The sequence below is a fragment of the Stylophora pistillata genome, chromosome 8, assembly GCF_964205215.1.
Source record: "Stylophora pistillata chromosome 8, jaStyPist1.2, whole genome shotgun sequence".
NCBI lineage: Eukaryota > Metazoa > Cnidaria > Anthozoa > Scleractinia > Pocilloporidae > Stylophora > Stylophora pistillata.
Genome location: NC_142526.1, coordinates 21,816,274 through 21,833,626, shown reverse-complemented (window position 1 = coordinate 21,833,626; position 17,353 = coordinate 21,816,274). Strand labels below are relative to the sequence as shown.

The following is a 17,353-nucleotide window of genomic DNA, read 5'->3' as shown; positions in this document are numbered from 1 at the left end:
AACGTAAATGCAAATGTTACTAACTGGCTGTAATTACCTCAATTTGTACCTATAGTAAGCTTAAAAACTTTTTTTCGTTTCACCCTTTTTCGCAAAGATGATGTACATAGCATGTTATATGTTAGGAAAAGAACTGTTGAACTTTTTTTTTTATAAATACCTTACTTAGGTTACGAGACATCCGTCTGCGGAAGTGTATTTTAATTCCAAATTATACCATGTACGTTTAGACTTATATTAATTGTATTTACAAGGCTTCCCTACGGTACTGGTCAAGCGGTTTTAAGTTCCGTAAAGTGGAATAATTGCCACTTTGTTTGATTCCTTAATTTGTCTGTGCAAGTTGAAATTTTTCCTTGTTAGTACGCCTCGTAAAACTATTCTCGGTAAATGGCAAATAAAAGTTTGTGGTGTTTTTCAATGAGCAATGAAGGTCGTACACAAGGGGCCCACAAGTTTTCTAAACTTGTTGCGATATACTATCCTCCCACTGCAAAAGATAAAACAGAAATGGGTGGATGAACTCTTCGCTAATTTTTCTAAATTTTTGTGATTTCTTATACAGTGCGATCTAATCGCATTACACTTCTCCTTCACTTTAACAGTTTACGATACAAACAAGCTAAAACAATGGAACATACAAGGTATTCAATTAATATGAGGAGAAATCAATTTTCTTTTCACAGAATATCTCAACGTTTAAACGTACTTACCGTTATCAACTTTTACAAAGTTCTTTGAGATTTTCAAGGCCGTTTGACTTAAAAATTAACACAACAGCAGTACTATCACAAAATCAATTAGAATATCAATGTCTTCGTAGGAAGTCGAGCAGAAATTCGTTTTGTGCACGTTCTGAATGGCATTTTGTGTTCATTCGTAGGTGTTTTGGTATGTCTCTTAAGTGTTAAGTTATTTAAATAAGTGTTGACTAATTGAGTATTCGTCCTTCGGGTCTAAGAAAGCCGCTCAACGGACACAGTTGGCCATGGTCACGGTATCCGCGTTAGATCCATCTCGATTATCTGTTAATCAAGCGATCAGATTGCTATTTCAAAGTCGATCGGTTCTTCAACAGCAAACTCAGAGCGGTCGAATCAAGGCTAGCCAGTTTTGCTCAAAGTTTTTCTGAGAGTAGCGGTGCTACAGTTGATCAAGTTGTGAAGAAGGCTCGTCGTGAGAACTATACATCAGTGCGGGCGGAAGGGAAACCAACAGTACCTTGATCATAAGTCACAAGTCCTCGATCTGAGTCGGATGACGTTTCAAACGACTTGAAAAATAGGTCCTTGGAGGGAGCAAAACGCAATCTCGAAGAAAGTACTGCTTTAGTAACGTAAAAAATAGAGGGCCTAAATCTAGCTGTTGGAACGAGTTCAGTTGGTGGCTTACGGTCAACGAATATCTATTGGACGAACTTGCGGCAAATTCTGGGGACGAAAATAAATTTTTTCGAGCGGAGAGGAGAGTGATTAAGGTTAAGCGTTTTCAGAAGCCACGAGCCAGTTCTTCTCGAAGACCATCCAGTTACCAGTCAAGCACTTCGATCCCTCTAAGGTCTTCCAATTCTTTGGCAGGTTAGCGTCCAGTGCGTATGGATTTCGGCAACTTTCGCGTTTTAAGTCCCTGTTTGAAGATGAGTATCATATTCATTTCTACTTCGGTTTGGATCTTTAAACGCATCTTTTCTAGCTTTGTTTTTGACTTCGGGTATATGGCGTTCACCACACAGGCGATAGTCCAGCATTCTCCGTGAATTGAATTAAGTCAGAGTAGAATTTTTAATTTACGACACTTTATTCAGATTATTCGTTGACTGGCCTCCTTGGTCTTTAACGTACATACACAATCATAACCTCAGCGCCTCCGACGTCAGCTTGAGAAATGAAAGTAATAAAATTTTTATTATAAATAATGCATAGTAAATTATTTACTATGCATTATACTTATACTTGTTTAAATCTCAATAAATGAACGATTGCCATAATATCGAATTCATTTTTTACAGATAGAAGAAGAGGAAGACAAATAAAAAGTCGATGAAAGTCACCTTTCCCAAGTGAACAAAGTTTTTTAGTACCGGCCTTGTAATCACTGGAAAGGTTATATTTTAGATGACTCGAACAATTTCCCTTTCAATTTCCAACTGCAGTTTTGCCCCAGTCTTTAACTGTGTTCATCAATTAATTCTGATGCTTAGAAGAAAAAAGGGCGTCCTAAACTGTCACTGTTGAATCCCAGATTTGTGGAGAAGTAAAGGAAATCGCCGAGTAATACGAGAAAGAGTCGACTGGATCAGTTTAACGTAAGGCTATAACACCAAAAACAAAAAAAAGGAAATAGTTCTTCAATGTTGTTTTAATTTAAACAATGAACAAATGGCGAGGAAACCAGGCGAGAGGGTTTGTTTAGAAAATCTCTTGTTATTTCTCTGTTTTGATAGCAAACAAACAAAAACAAAAACAGAGATATTGCAAGAGTTATTAAAGCAATTTTTACCTTGGTTGTTATTCCATGTAATATTGTGAGTTTTCTTGCTGTACAGAATTCCCGGTACAGGGTGAGACATCTCCCAGGGACAGTGAGGTCCCGTGATAAAAAACCACCCAGTATCACCAGGGCATCCGTTGTGATAAGCTGCGATTTCAAAATTGCGTTCCCCGCTACCATGAATGCGAAAGATGAAAATGTTTACCGCGTTCTTAAGATCCGTCCATGGTGACTGAAGTAGATTATTTTGTGAAAACCAGTCAAGGTTAGTTGTCCCTCTGGCATTGAACTTCATAGAGATAACTTCTGCTCCATTCGTGTAAAGTACTACACGAACCTAAAGTCACACAAGAAAATTGTCTGTTATCTACATATTAATAGATGTGTACATGGAGAATTGGAGGAATTGTTTACCAAACTCTTGTTGTCTCTCCCAAACATATTTTGAAGAATTCTAACAGTTTATCAATTCTTTGTATGACACAGATGACACATGACATGACTATGTAAACTCGAGGAAGCAAATTTTTGAACTGGAAGTTATTGTGTCGGCGCCTTGGTTCTGGTATAACTCTGCCTTGGCTACTACTACTCCTGGTTCTAATCATCCCTAAAGCATTAAAAGCTTCCGGGGTGAAGTGGAAAATTCAGCCTAATACATTGGTTGCTTACTAAAAAATTTAACTAAATGTCTTTTTCCAAGTCATTTCTAGTGAAGTGTGTTAACATTGCATGAGTATTTAGTAAACGAAGTTTCATTTAGCCTAGCCTCTGTGATGTAAATATTTTACGGACTTACCTCTTGAGGGTTAAAACTTTGCCAACTTTGAATGAGACGGTTTTTGTAGTGACCTTGGTAGGTTGCAGTGGTATCTAAAGCAGCGGTAATATTTTCTGATAATGTGTCGGATGAACTCCATAACGCTTTACCAGTCGGTGAAGGAGACATTCCTCCAATGTATTTGAATATCATCGTCCAACCTTAAAATAAATTTTAAAAAACAAAAGCAAAAACAAAACAAAAAAAAAACAAAAAAACAAACAGAACAGAACAAAACAAAACAAAGCTCTAAGAAATAGTCCAAGGTCGTGAAAATCATTTGCTTCTTCTGCAAAACTCTAGAAACAGTTTTTCTAATTGACTGCATATATGTCGCTAAAGAAAAATAGAAAATAAATAAGACATCGACCTTCATTTTAAATTCAAGTCCGAGAGCATTTCTTGACGAGGGAGTAGGCCACCTCTAAAACAACTACTTATTTGGAAACTACTGATGACGCTTATTCGAGGGTCTCAAAGGGGTAATGGCTTTTACGACTAACACTAAGTTTTGGCCAATTTTCGGTTTATGGTTAATGGTTTTGCAATCAAGGTTCACGTTTTTTTATGACTAACGGCTTCAATTTGTCAATTTTTATCCCTATAGGCAAAATTTTTGGCTTTTTTACGCCTAACGGTTGAACTAATTGAGATCATCTTATTCAGTTTGACGTACCTCCTCCATCACTTGTTTGATCGCAGTACACTGGGAATGGGTCTGATCCGTGAATAGAAATTTTGTAGACTCCCGTTTCCTTTGGGGCTTCAGAACAGTTCTGAGGCAGAATTACTGGAAAAATAAAACGGTACAAAGGATAATTATAAGAATCCCTGCACACGATGCAGTGATCTGCAGGTCTCTCTGCTGTACTAGTCTGATCCCTGTTATGAGCATTCTAATTTTATAAATCATATACGAGAAGAGTGGCTTTTGTGGCAGTCGAGATGTAAATGTATTCTCATCAATTCGAATACTTTTTGAGGAAAACTTTTAAATATAATCACGATAGGATGGCACGAATGACTTCCTCACTACAAGTCGTAACATTGTAACTCTTGACTAAAACTTCTAGTATTCACATCGAGTTATTTAAATTATATTGGCACGATTTTTGAAAGAACACCAACATGCTAACAGGATTACCCTAGTCGCGAGACGGATTGGCCAGATGTTGATATTGTTCGTTGTTCCTTACACCCAGGGGTTTTAATCAATGTGTCACATGAGCGGCTGTACTCAGATGTTGATACTGATCGTAATATCTTACGGTCAGGGGTCTGTGTCGATCGCAAACTCTTACATACGGGGGCGCAATCTGTGCCAAGATGTTGATATTGGACTTACAATGTCACATCGCTGTTAAACCTGTAACCAGTGTTTATAGCGATGGTAAAATGTTACATCTAGGGGTCTGCGCGTAGCTGTTGATATTAATCGCCGATCGCGAATGCCCTTCCTTTAATTTCAACCAAGGATCTTAAACCCGTACGTTATATCCAGGGGTTTTATATCTGTACCTCTATATTGTCGCTATGTAACAATGACGATTTGCATAAGAGGGTTTTTATTAAAATGTCATGGTAGTTTTATATAAGCTACTGATAATGTCGAAGGTTCCGTTAAGATTTTCATGATAGAGGGACCGTGACAACCAAATTTCACCAACGTCGGGTGGAGAAAGGCCGCTAACAATTTTAAATACCATCGTCCAGCCTGTGAGGGGACAATTTCACAAGACAGAGATTTCAAAAATTAGGTCATCTCGAAAAAAATCCAAATACCAAACGCTTACGGAAGAAAACAAAAAGGGGAATCACTGATCTGATCCAACAGTAGAGGTGGACAACAACCATAAGAAGGTGATGAAGCCAGGCGAGTAAGTAATGATGATTTACGGTTTTATTCGAATCAAATTTTCTTACTCGCGATAAACAATCAAGCAGTTTAAAGCATCTCTATCATGACGATGGAGATGAGATGCACAAATTGGGAGAGCGAAATTGCGTGGTGGATCGCTCACGGGGTGGTCCAGACGCGGGCTTACCTCAAGTCCTGGCGGGAGCTAGCCGTGAGCGATCAATGCGTTTTCTGGGGCGAGCGCGAGACAATCTCCCATGCATTCTGCTCTTGTCATCTGGTGTCCCCTGTGTGGAGCTGGGTGTCGAACCTGATCAATCAGCTCTATGATTCCCCCTTTTACTCACTAATTCGATTATTTTATTGCGACAGAGACTCCCTCGAGGCACCCAGTTCGAACGCTCAAACGCTCTTACCTCCTTTTTAATTAAACTCGCGCTCAACGAGCTGTGGGCCGCACGGAACCTAGGGACGTTTGAATCCCAGAGGGCCTCAGCTAACTCTATAATCTCTAATATCACTACCCGCATACGCCTCCGCATTATTGCGGCTTTCCGCATTTCGCCAGGCGCGACATCTACCACTCTCTGGGCTCATCGGCTAATCGGAGCGTTCTCTGCTCCTTTGTGAACCGTCAACTCAAAATCAAAGTGTAAATTGCCCCTTGTAAATACTGTTTCCATTACATAACACCCCTCTGCTGAGTCTCCTTAGCTGGTGTACTGTACAGGGGGCACCTTTCTCGCGTGTAAATAGAAAACAGATTTCTCCCAGTGCTAGGGCCCCTTCACTGGGGTACTGCACAGAGGAGCTAGCCTTCCCGTAAAACAACTTGTAAATAGTAATAACAACCAGCAACTGTCAATAACCTAGCTAATTTCCCCTGTGCTGCGTCTCCTTCACTGGTGTACTGCAATGCGGGCACTTAACCATTAATTAACTTAATTGAGTACGCAATTGATAGTTTTGTTTTGTACATAATACTAATCATTGTATAAATAAAATTGATTTAAAAAAAAATATATTTAAAGTATCTCTCGACATAATTATGCCCTCTTGAAATATACCTTACGGCCGTTAAAAACCAGTAAGCCTCAAACAAATCTTTCGATACTTTACAGTCGTGCAGCGTGAGTCATCAAATTTAACAATTTAAACTTACTTGTTTCACAAAGTTTTCCAGCATAACCTGTCTTACAGATGCACTCAAACATCTCCAGGTTGTAATTCGCGACAACGCAAGTTCCTCCGTTTTGGCATGGCTTGGAAAAACAAGGGGACTTCAAAGGAAAAAGAAACGTCTCTTATTTCCGTTATTTTCAAGTAATTCAGAGTTGAAATGCTGTTTGATGATAGCAAAAAAACTCTTACCGCAAAGTAATAGTGATGCGAAGTTTTGTTTTCTTTGTATTCTTTGGGGTCGTTGAACTTGTTAGATGACAACAACGCACACCACTTGTTGCCTTCGGCGGCCAGGTTCACAGAAATGCACAAAGGATGGTTGAGGCATTTTAATACACATTCAAAGTCGTCATAAGGTGTGATCATGTCAATCTGGGGTACATTTAGATAATGGAACATGTCCACTGTAAGCAGATTCCGTCTGGAACTCTGCCTATACTCGAAATCCAGATTATTAAGAGTTTCTGTCGGTGGAATACAATTACTACAAGTTAGAATATTTTTAAGTGTATTTATCTACAGAAGATATTCTTCGTTGCGAAGTTGGAAACTTTGAATGGGAGTAAGTGACGTTTTGGGATTGTGACCTTCCTTTTACCTCAGCGACGGCTACTGAATTGGTGTTGTTTACGAACACTATTTTTACTATTATATTACGTGTTGTTGTACTTGTGGGAAACTTTCGCGAGTGTCTTTAGGGAAAACAAATCACACGCGATGTTTTCTAAGTAACCGACATAAATTGCATAACAATCAAAAATTAACTAAGAGCCGAATTCGATTAAATTGTAAGTTATTCCATTTCCTTCTTTAAAGGCGAAGGAAGCCAGTAAACAGAAAAAATGACCCAAAGCCATCCGAGCGAATTAATTATGGCTTGAATTACTTTATACCTTCAGAGGCCAAATTCTGCGGAATGTTTTTCCTTCGTTTTGAGGAAATCCACTTTTTTTTTTTTTTTAATTTGAAGTTCCTTCACAGTATCTGTGGTCTTTTAAGGATGGTTAAAAAATTGCCCCTTGACTGCAGTCGAGGCAGATGTCGGTAATGTTTAAACTTGAACTGAAAAAGTCAGACGTTGTGGTGAAAAAAAGAGAAAAACGTCGAGGTTTTCCATGTCAATTTCACTTGCTAAAATTAAGTTGTACTATTGTTTTTTTGGTGCCAAATACTATATTATATGATGAAAACAGATAAAGCAGATTTTTTTTTCGTGACAGGTGTCTTGCTAATTGCTTCATGAAGACATTACGGGACGGTTATATAAACAAAGTTTAGCAGTTGTCTAACAAAACCATCTTCCATCTTTAGCTGACTCTTTCATACGAACATTTATTTTTGTGAACAGTGTCAAGAGGGCATCGACCTCGGAAGAGCTTTCTTTACCAGGCCCGGGTTGTTCGAAGGTTCGATAACGCTATCCACTAAATAAATCTTTATCCAGCTTATAGTGCCGCACGTTTTACTATTACTTATCCGCTGGATAGCAATTTATTCTTTGGATAGCGTTATCCGGCCTTTCTACAACTGGACCCTGGTGTTTTGTTTTGCAAAAATCTATAAAGTATGTGTCCTTGTAATTTCACCGCTTGACAGAATCACGTGATGGAACAAGTCGGCAGGCTCAACGAACTTGTCCTTCCAGAAGTTCAGTTATCAGAAAAAACTGCATTAATGCCATCTCTGAAGAAAAATTAATTGCACACACATAGCAAAAGTCGTTCCGCAGTAGTTTCCCCACCGACCTCGTGTAAATAACTCGGTTCTATTTTCAAATACCTGCCGGAAATTAACGGTCCCGTTTGAAGCTAGAAAACGCGTATGCAAATATTACTCACCAGCTAAAACTACCTGAATTTGTACCCAAAGTTACCTTGAAGACTTTTTCTTTTCACCCTTTTTCACAAAGATGATGCACAATAACACGTTATATGTCAGGAGAAGAATTGTTCAAATGTTTTTTTTTTTTTCTCAGGGCCCACAGGTTCTCTAAACTTAGCACGATATACTATCCTCCAACTGTGAAAGATAAAACAAAAATGTCTGGATGTGCTCTTCGCTAATTTGTCTCATATTTTTGTGATTTCTTATACTGCGCGATTTAATCGCACTGCACCTCACCTCCTCTTCAACAGTTTACGCAACACATGTCAAACAATTTATTTTGGTAAATGCAAACTAACTAAAATAAAGGATTAACTTCGGTTCCTTTATAGCAAAATTGTTAGTACCTTAACGATGAGATCATAGTTATATTTGTGACCGTACACTGGAAAACGTACTTTAACGCTTATCCGTTAGACGGGCAAAACCCGCGTTAGTAATCCGTCAGTTGCCCGTTGGAATTTTTTCCCAGAAACGTTAGAAGCGTTAACAGAACAATTAGCTTTAAACGTCACAGCCTTAGATCAAAAACTTTAGCCGTTAGCCGTTAGCATCAGAAGGTCAGAGCGTTAGTTGTATCCGTTAGAACGGCTAGGTGAGGCGAAAGGAGGATTAGTCGGGTATCCGATTAGCCCTTGCGCGTTATTATCGATGAGAAGGTGTCACATTGCATCGAATTCGAGTGCAAGCGCTGGAAAGTCGACTGAATTTTAAACAGCTGTTTGTCCTTATTCAGGAGCACGGAAGGTGATTTGAACGGTTTTATGTATTCTTGTAACAGTTATTTATTCTTGTAACAGTTAAGTTGACAGGTCCACATCAGGACTTCGGTCTTGCCAATCCTTCTAACCTGCATTGTTAAATAAAGATGTATGTATGTATGTATGTATGTATGTATGTATGTATGTACTTCAGTACTTGAACTTGCTCTTCTCTAAATGAAAATAAAAAACGCCTTTGTCATGAGTGGTATGCACGACTGTGTGGCTATGTTTATGCGCTTTACTTTAACGCTTGATCGATATTTGCCTGTTGTGCTATTATTGGTGGGTACTTAAGCATATTATTCCGTCTGGTGGTGCCTGAATAATGACACTTTTCAATATTAGCAAAGGTTCCCTTAAGTCCCGAAATTTTGTAGGAATATGTGGCCGTTGAAAATTTTTTTAAATTGGCGCCAAAATTTTGACGTCTTTCCTCGACTGGTGTATCACCCGGACCGCTTTTGATCGATCAATAGCCTTTGCTACCTGTATTAAATGCCCCTTTTAGTACATCTGTGTAAAGGTTTGCTCCTAAATTAAAGGTTGGTATTTTGTGATGGAGTGTTTTCTTTATTTCTTTTGGTAACTCGAGTCAGTTGCCACTTCTACAGAAGACTGGCTTTTCACGGCGATTTATCCTTTCGTCGGGTAGCAACTGCAATTACAATTTGAGACCCGTAAGTCTAGCCAGGACATTTATGGGATGTTGTTGTCTCCTTCATATTCGTCATATGGTGGAATATCCGAAGCGGCAAGAGACCGATTTTTCGACGCAATCGAAGTTGAAGATTATAAGCACCGAACGTCTTCGATCTTCGCTTTCATCCTCTAGCTGTTTGGGTAAATTGAGAGAATATCACATTGAGAAGCCTGGAAGTCTCGGACAACAAGCCAAATTGGAAAGTTTGATGTAAGCCTGACTATCCAAATCCAAGCAGTTGACATAAACTAGTGGTAAACGCGAGAGCACTTCGCTGTTGATCTCAACTACCTCCATCTCGATTGAGTGATTACGTGACTAGAGCGAATTGATAATATAGTTCGAAGCGTGGAATTGTGGGATGCCTGACTAATCCTCCTTTGGTGAGGCGTTAGAAAAAATCATACCTTCCGTTAAATGGATGAAAGCCGTTAGTTTCCGTTAGCCTTTAGCATGCGAGCGTTAGAGCGTTAGTTGTATCCGTTAGAATGTCAGTTTCGTAAACAACAAACACAAAGAAATGAAAGTAGCAAAATTTCTTCAACCCGTTATTGAATTCGTATAATTTTCTATAGATGCTACGTCGCCCTAGAAAATTCGAAAACGTCCCCACCAAGATAACGCTTTCGGGAAAAAATTGAAAGGACCGCTAAACATTTCGGCCAAGGGAATACCTCGTCCTTACTGTGGGCTGTCATTTTCGGGAAAGGCGAAAAACAGCCCTAAAAAATTCGTTAGGCTCAAATCACTCCTTGGACGACCGAACAGATCAAATTTTTTTAGCGATTCGAATAATTAATTGATATTGCTTTTAAAGTACACTCGGAAGCATAAACGGGGCATTTCAGATCATTTCCCAGAAAACGGTTTTTGGTACCCTTGACAAGTCGACCTCTTGGCGAGCGGAGTGAGCTGGCTTTTTCGGCGGCGAAGCGGCCGACCGCGAGCGACAAAGTTGCGAGAGGTCGCCATATGAAATCCGGCGAAGGACTTTTTTGAAAGTCTAGGATTTACTCAGGTGGGAATTTTCTCCTTAATTTAGGCATCGAAATGCCTAAAAATAATGTTTATTAACAAGAATAAGTAAAGTCCTGGACGCGGCTCGCAAGATATGAATCGATTTAAGATACTAAATTTGCATAACGTTGTTTAATATATATTCATGCATCGCAAATATCCTTCCTACTGGATGATTCAGTGATCATTGTGTCAAGCTGTTGAATTTTTCTCGTCTTCGCACAACGTAATTATCATTTGAAATTCTCGACTATAATATTGAACATTACTTTTGTCCAAGATCTTTTTTATTTCTGACGGCAGCAACGAGTATACAGCAACAAAGCGTTCGAATGCAAAATAATGTTGTCACTGAAAATGTGCGGCAGGAAATTGAGGGAGTTTGTTCATATCGCGTTTCTTGACTATGTTTAGATGTGCTTGTGTCCTTTCCAAAACATCCAAGTTTAATAATTGCGATCCGGCTATTTCCCTTCCAGGCAGGGCCATCAAACGCTCCTTGGTTGAAACATCCGACAATAGCGACTTTTTTTTAGAGAAATCTACATTTTTACCGATGTGGAGTTTACTATCGTGTAAGATGGTTATATAGAGGATATTACATGGCCGCGCGGGGATACGAATTTTATCTTCGAGTGCTGAAAGTATCTCTCACGAGTAAGCGCAACGAACGAGTGAGAGATACTTTCAGCACGAGAAGATAAAATTCGTATCCCCAAGCGGCCATGTAATGTTCTGTTTATTATATAGTTACTGATGAAATTTCCACATAAAAGACAACTTTTTTAAATTCATTTTCGAAACAGCAATTGGGTAATTATGTTGGTAACCATGGCCACACCAATATCCTCACACGGGAAAGATAAAAATAGTATCTTCACTGCGCACCGTAAGGAAAATGATTTTTTAGTAAAAGAAGAAATCCTGGTATTTCATCAGTATCTTTATAATAATGTGAGATAATCGGCAATTCGTGAAAACCTTTTTGGTACACCAGACTAGCTGCATCTACTGCTTCTCACGCTTAAGTCGTCAGATGCAAGCGTTAGATTTTAATGGCTTCAGCCATGCGATACAACAAGTTGTGGAAGCGTTAGAAAGTCTTCATGAGCCGTTAGGCAAAATCAGTAGGGCGCTAGAGCGTCAAAGCTAACGGTTAACGGCTTCAGGCATGCATTAGAACAAGTTGTGGAAGTGTTAGAAAGTTATCATGAGCCGTTAGGCAAAATCAGTAGAGCGTTAGAGCGTCAGAGCGAAACGTTGGAACGCTCTAAATGACCGTTAGCCATGACATGCCGACCGTTAGATCGTTAAGACAAAACGTTAGAACACTTTCAAGGCCGTTAACTACCCGTTAGTTTTTGCCTGTTTAACGGATAAGCGTTAAAGTACGTTTTCCCGTATACGCCCACATTTCATGTCACTTGCGCCCTTTTTTATGTTAGTGGTGAAAGAATCCATTTCTTAGTTTTCATTTTGTCATAGAACATACTTGAATAACTAACCTTGTGAACAGACAATCCCTGGTATAATTGAGCACAGCTCCAGTAAGAGAAAACAGATCCAAGCGACGGACATGACTCAAAGTCATATAGACACCTGCTTTACAGTTATGAAAGTGAATGTTTCCCATTTATATATATTTAGCTTGAGATTGGCTTCAATTAAGTTCCTGTTTACTTTTCAGCCAATAGATGTCGGGAGTTCTTTGTATTTATCTTTATGGTACAATTTTGTTGAAAAATAAGTCAATGCAAAATATTTCATTAATGTGAGGAAAATTTATCATTTTTATTTTACAAAATACCAACGTACCCACCGTTTTCAACTTTTACAAAGTTATTTTGGAAATCTCAAGGCCATCTTAATAATTAGCACAACAGTATTGTAGCATTGTATAAATGAACAAAATGACAAGAATATCAAAATATTGAAGAAATATTGAAGAAAAGAAAATGTTTCGAGTAAACAGAGGAGCCAAGAGGAAAGCGATTAAGGATAAGCGTCGTCGGAAGAAACGAGCCAGTATTTCTCGAAGCTAGACCATCCAGTTGCCAGTCAAGCACTTCGATCCCTCCATGCTCTTCCAATTCTTTGGCAGGTTGGCGCCCAGTGCGTATGGATTTCGGCAACTTTCGCGTTTTAAGTCCCTGTTTGAAGATGATTATAATATTCATTTCTACTTCGGTTTGGATCTTTAAACGCATCTTTTCTAACTTTCTTTTTGGTTTCGGTATATGGCGTTCACCACACAGGCGATAGTCCAGTATTCTCCGTGATTTGTATCAAGTAAGAGCAGAATTTTTACTTTACGACACTTTATTCAGATTATTCATTGACTGGTCTCCTGGGTCCTTAACGTACCAACGCAATCACAACCCCAGCGCCTCCGACGTCAGCTTGAGAAATGAAAGTTATAAAATTTTTGTCATAGATAATGCATAGTAAATTATTTACTATGCATTATACTTATACTTGTTTAAATCTCAATAAATAAACGATTGCCATAATATCGAATTCATTTTTTACAGATAGAAGAAGAGGATTTAGAAATGCAAAGACTAGCAAAAACTAACGATAAAAACCAACGTTTCGGTGTCATCATGACGCCATTGTCAAGGAGAAATAAAAAATAAAGTTTGTGGCAAGGTGTAACACTAAATTAGCATAAAGGCATCTTCAATATATAAACACTACCACGAACGGCACAGCGAAGTCCCGAAAGACCTACTGAAACGTTTTAGCATTCTGAAAAAGTGTAGTAACAAGTTCGATTGTTTGGTGAACGAAATGCTTTTCATCAGAGACTTAAAACCCACTCTGAACGTGCAAAGCGATTCAATTCGCGCAAAAGTATTTGTTTAATTAGCTCGTAACATATTTATGCTAATTTAGTGTTACACCTTGCCACAAACTTTATTTTTTATTCCTCCTTGACAATGGCGTCATGATGACACCGAAACGTTGGTTTTTATCGTTAGTTTTTGCTAGTCTTTGCAGAAGAAGAGGAAGACAAATAAAAAGTCGATGAAAGTCACCTTTCCCAGGTGAAAACAGTTTTTTAGCACCGGCCTTGTAATCACCGGAAAGGTTATATTTTAGATGACTCGGAGAATTTCCCTTTCAATTTCCAACTGCGGTTTTGCCCCAGTCTTTAACTGTGTTCATCAATTAATTCTGATGCTTAGAAGAAAAAAGGGCGTCCTAAACTATCACTGTTGAATCCCAGATTTGTGGAGAAGTAAAGAAAATCGCCGAGTAATACGATAAAGAGTCGACTGGATCAGTTTAACGAAAGGCTATAACACCAAAAGCAAAAAAAGGAGATAGTTCTTCAATGTTGTTTCAATTTAAACAATGGACAAATTGCGAGGAAACCAGGCGAGAGGGTTTGTTTAGAAAATTTATTTTTATTTCTCTGTTTTGATAGCAAACAAACAAAAACAATAACAGAGATATTGCAAGAGTTATTAAAGCAATTTTTACTTTGGTTGTTATTCCATGTAATATTGTGAGTTTTCTTGCTGTACAGAATTCCCGGTACAAGGTAAAACTTCTCCCAGTCACAGTAAGATCCCGTGATCAAAAACCACCCAGCATCATTAAGGCATCCGTTGTAATAAGCTGTAATTTCAAAATTGCGTACCCCGCCATCATTAATGCAAAAGATGTAAATGTTTACCGCGTTCTTAAGACCCGTCCATGGCGACTGAAGTAGATTATTTTGTGAAAACCAGGCAAGTTTAGTTGTCCCTCTGGCATTGAACTTCGTAAAGATAACTTCTGCTCTGTTCGTGTAAAGTACTAAACGAACCTTAAGTCACACAAGAAAATTGTCTGTTATCTACATATTAATAGATGCGTACATGGAGAATTGGAGGAATTGTTTACCAAACTCTTGTTGTCTCTCCCAAACAAATTTTGAAGAATTGTAACATTAATATTTTATTAATTCTTTGTATGACACAGATGACACATGACATGACTATGTAAACTCGAGGAAGCAAAGTTTTAAACTGGAAGTTATTGTATCGGCGCCTTGGTTCTGGTATAACTCTGCCTTGGCTACTACTACCCCTGGTTCTAATCATCCCTGAAGCATTAAAAGCTTCCGGGGTGAAGTGGAAAATTCAGCCTAATACATTGGTTGCTTCCTTAAAAATTTAAATAAATTTCTTTTTCCAAGTCATTTCTAGGGAAGTGTGTTAACGCTGCATGAGGATTTAGTAAACGAAGTTTCATTTAGCCTAACCCTCCGTGATGTACTGATGTAAATATTTTATTTTTAGCCAATATCGGAGACAGGAAGTCAGATGTCGATCGCCTGAATACCTTTACGGGCATCTTGAACACATATTCAAAAGACTCCCAATTTGTTTTTGTAATATCCCAGAAAACCGAAATATTTTTCTGATTTAAAATAAACCCCGTTGTTCAGTTATCACGGGCGAAAATTTTGACTGTAAATGCTTTTTTAAAAATTTTCGTAGAAAAAGAAAATTAGTAATACTATATTCTATTTTCTCCCGTATTGGAAAAGTAATTATTTCATTCTGTTACTCGGTATTCGTTATTTTTTGCCAAAATAAGATGTTGATTTTGCTGGGACTTGATTTTTTTTTTCCAAAACTGTGCGCATACCTTGAGCATGCCTCATAAACGTAGTTTGCCAAATCGCCGTAGATTTGGCCAACTCTCTTGATAAGTTTACGATTGAATAGATTATTGCGTATGGAAACTTGATCTGTAATCACGAAGGAACTGTATACAAAAGATTTACCTAATAGGAATTGTTACCACTGTTCGACCTACCTCTATTAACTGCGAGCGTTAACGCAAAAACAACGAACAGGTCCAGAATCACCATAACTTTTTACGGGCTAAAAATATTTATTTCTCGAAAAGAAGTCCCAAAGAATGACGAAGCCAGCATTGAAGCTTGAAAGAACGAGAAAAAATTATCGTGTTGCAGTTATGGAGATGAAATGTTTTTCTTATGAGAAGTTTACCTTAATTAAAGGTATCATGCAGGTGGAATAATTCTTCCTTTGCAGCTCAATCAGCTTCCTCAGCCACAACATCATTAATTATAATACTCCTAAGAATTAGCATTTCTAAATTTTTCCATTATTGAACCTTGCTGTCTCAGGTAGAAAGTCTGATCGCAATTTAAATTGTAAGACGTGAAATATTTGGGTAGGAAAAAAAAGTACAGAAAAAAATACTGTCCTTCTTATGAACACTATAATTCAATTGGTGACATACATTTTGACGTAAAATGAGTGACTTAATATTGTTACATTGCACGAAACACTCTAACATACGGAAGCAAACTTGAATACTTCAGCTTTTGTACCTATAACTTAATCTATTATAGATTTCTATGTTTTTTTTTTTATATTGGAACATGTTATGTTCGGGAGACAAATTACAGTCGAACCTGTGTTAACCGGCATCTTATCAAGCAGTCGCTACGTATTAAGGTGGCTCGTACCGGTTTTCATCTTTTTGATGGTTTGTAACTTTCAAAGAATACAACAGAAAGACTGACCAAGGCCAGTTGAACTCTTTTACGGGGTTTAATTACATAATCATTGGTTATCCAAAAATAAGTGTCATTTCGTCACTAGCAGTTTCTATGGAAACGCTTTCATAGGCTTATTCAGACGCATTTTTTAGCTTGTGGCTTAAATAATTCGAAAACTAACCCGATGACCCCCTGATTTTTTTCTGTGATTGCTTTTGGCACTTGAAAAGGAAAATGCACAAAGATTTTTAAAAAATTCTACGGAGCGGAATTTCAGAAAATCTACAAAAAGGGCAATTTTCACACATCACAAATTTCCTTCCGCAGAATTTTCTAGTTTTTTTTTCTGATGATTCCTTTCGACTTTATTATCATATTGGAACAATAAAAAGAAGGGGTCACCGGACTTGTTTTCATGCAATAGCTTTCGTGAGTTTAGCAATTTCCACGCGCGTTCTCGCGCATTTAAAAATCTGGATTCTAGAAGATCGACATTTGCTCATGATCTGTTTTAGCTACCGCTGACAATTTCGTGTGCTCGCGCGAACACCTACGATCTGATGTTTACAGACTTTTACTGCTAAGAAAATCATTAAACAGCCGTCAAAGACAGCCTCCCGAGCTCGTCTTAAAAATCCTACACATGACTTCTGGCTATATCATATTATTTTCCTTGAAGTTTCAAAGTCTTCTTCCACTTCAGGTAGATTATCCTTCACTTGAGTTCTTCTTTTTTCGCCGTCGCAAGATTTCACATCGGTTGAATATTTCTTTTAAATGTGAAGAGAAGCAACCTTTACTTCTCCGAAAATCTTCTTCGTTTTCTTAGTTTCTATCTCCTGCATTCACAGTGGCCGCTCAACACATCAAATACAAGCTCTCAGGTAAACTTCTCACAAAAGTAGAAAAAATTCCACGCGCCGCCATCTTTGGTTTGAATTTTCATCTTTTGATCTCGCGCTTCTTTCGCACGTTTCTCTCGCGCGCGTCACGCAAGAGTGACCTGTTCCCCGCACGAGGAAACTGGTACGAGCCACCTTAAGCGGTCGATCGTCCCAAATTTTTTCCCCTTAGGTAATATGATTTTCCTCTCTTTTTAGAGAATTTTTTC

The 17,353-nt window shown here is 38.3% G+C and overlaps 1 protein-coding gene across 4 annotated transcripts in view; it reads right to left on the bottom strand.

Annotated features, from left to right (window-relative positions):
- Nucleotides 1-636: 636 nt before the first annotated feature.
- The window catches only part of LOC111347081 (uncharacterized), a 50,350-nt gene continuing 33,633 nt past the window's right edge, over nt 637-17,353 (bottom strand). The window contains exons 1-8 of one of the 4 annotated variants that reach the window (XM_088729887.1): nt 15,528-15,734; nt 12,221-12,865; nt 6,540-6,814; nt 6,331-6,448; nt 3,987-4,100; nt 3,290-3,471; nt 2,500-2,722; nt 637-1,876 (exon numbers count right to left, since the gene is read on the bottom strand). In XM_088729887.1, the coding sequence (XP_088586013.1) occupies nt 1,833-1,876; nt 2,500-2,722; nt 3,290-3,471; nt 3,987-4,100; nt 6,331-6,448; nt 6,540-6,814; nt 12,221-12,293 (1,029 nt within the window). In that variant the 5' untranslated portion in view covers nt 12,294-12,865; nt 15,528-15,734 and the 3' untranslated portion in view covers nt 637-1,832. Of the gene's footprint in view, nt 1,877-2,499; nt 2,828-3,289; nt 3,472-3,986; nt 4,101-6,330; nt 6,449-6,539; nt 6,815-12,220; nt 12,866-15,527; nt 15,735-17,353 lie in introns of those variants that run through there. The other 3 variants (XM_088729885.1, XM_088729884.1, XM_088729886.1) reach the window with 3 other exon arrangements.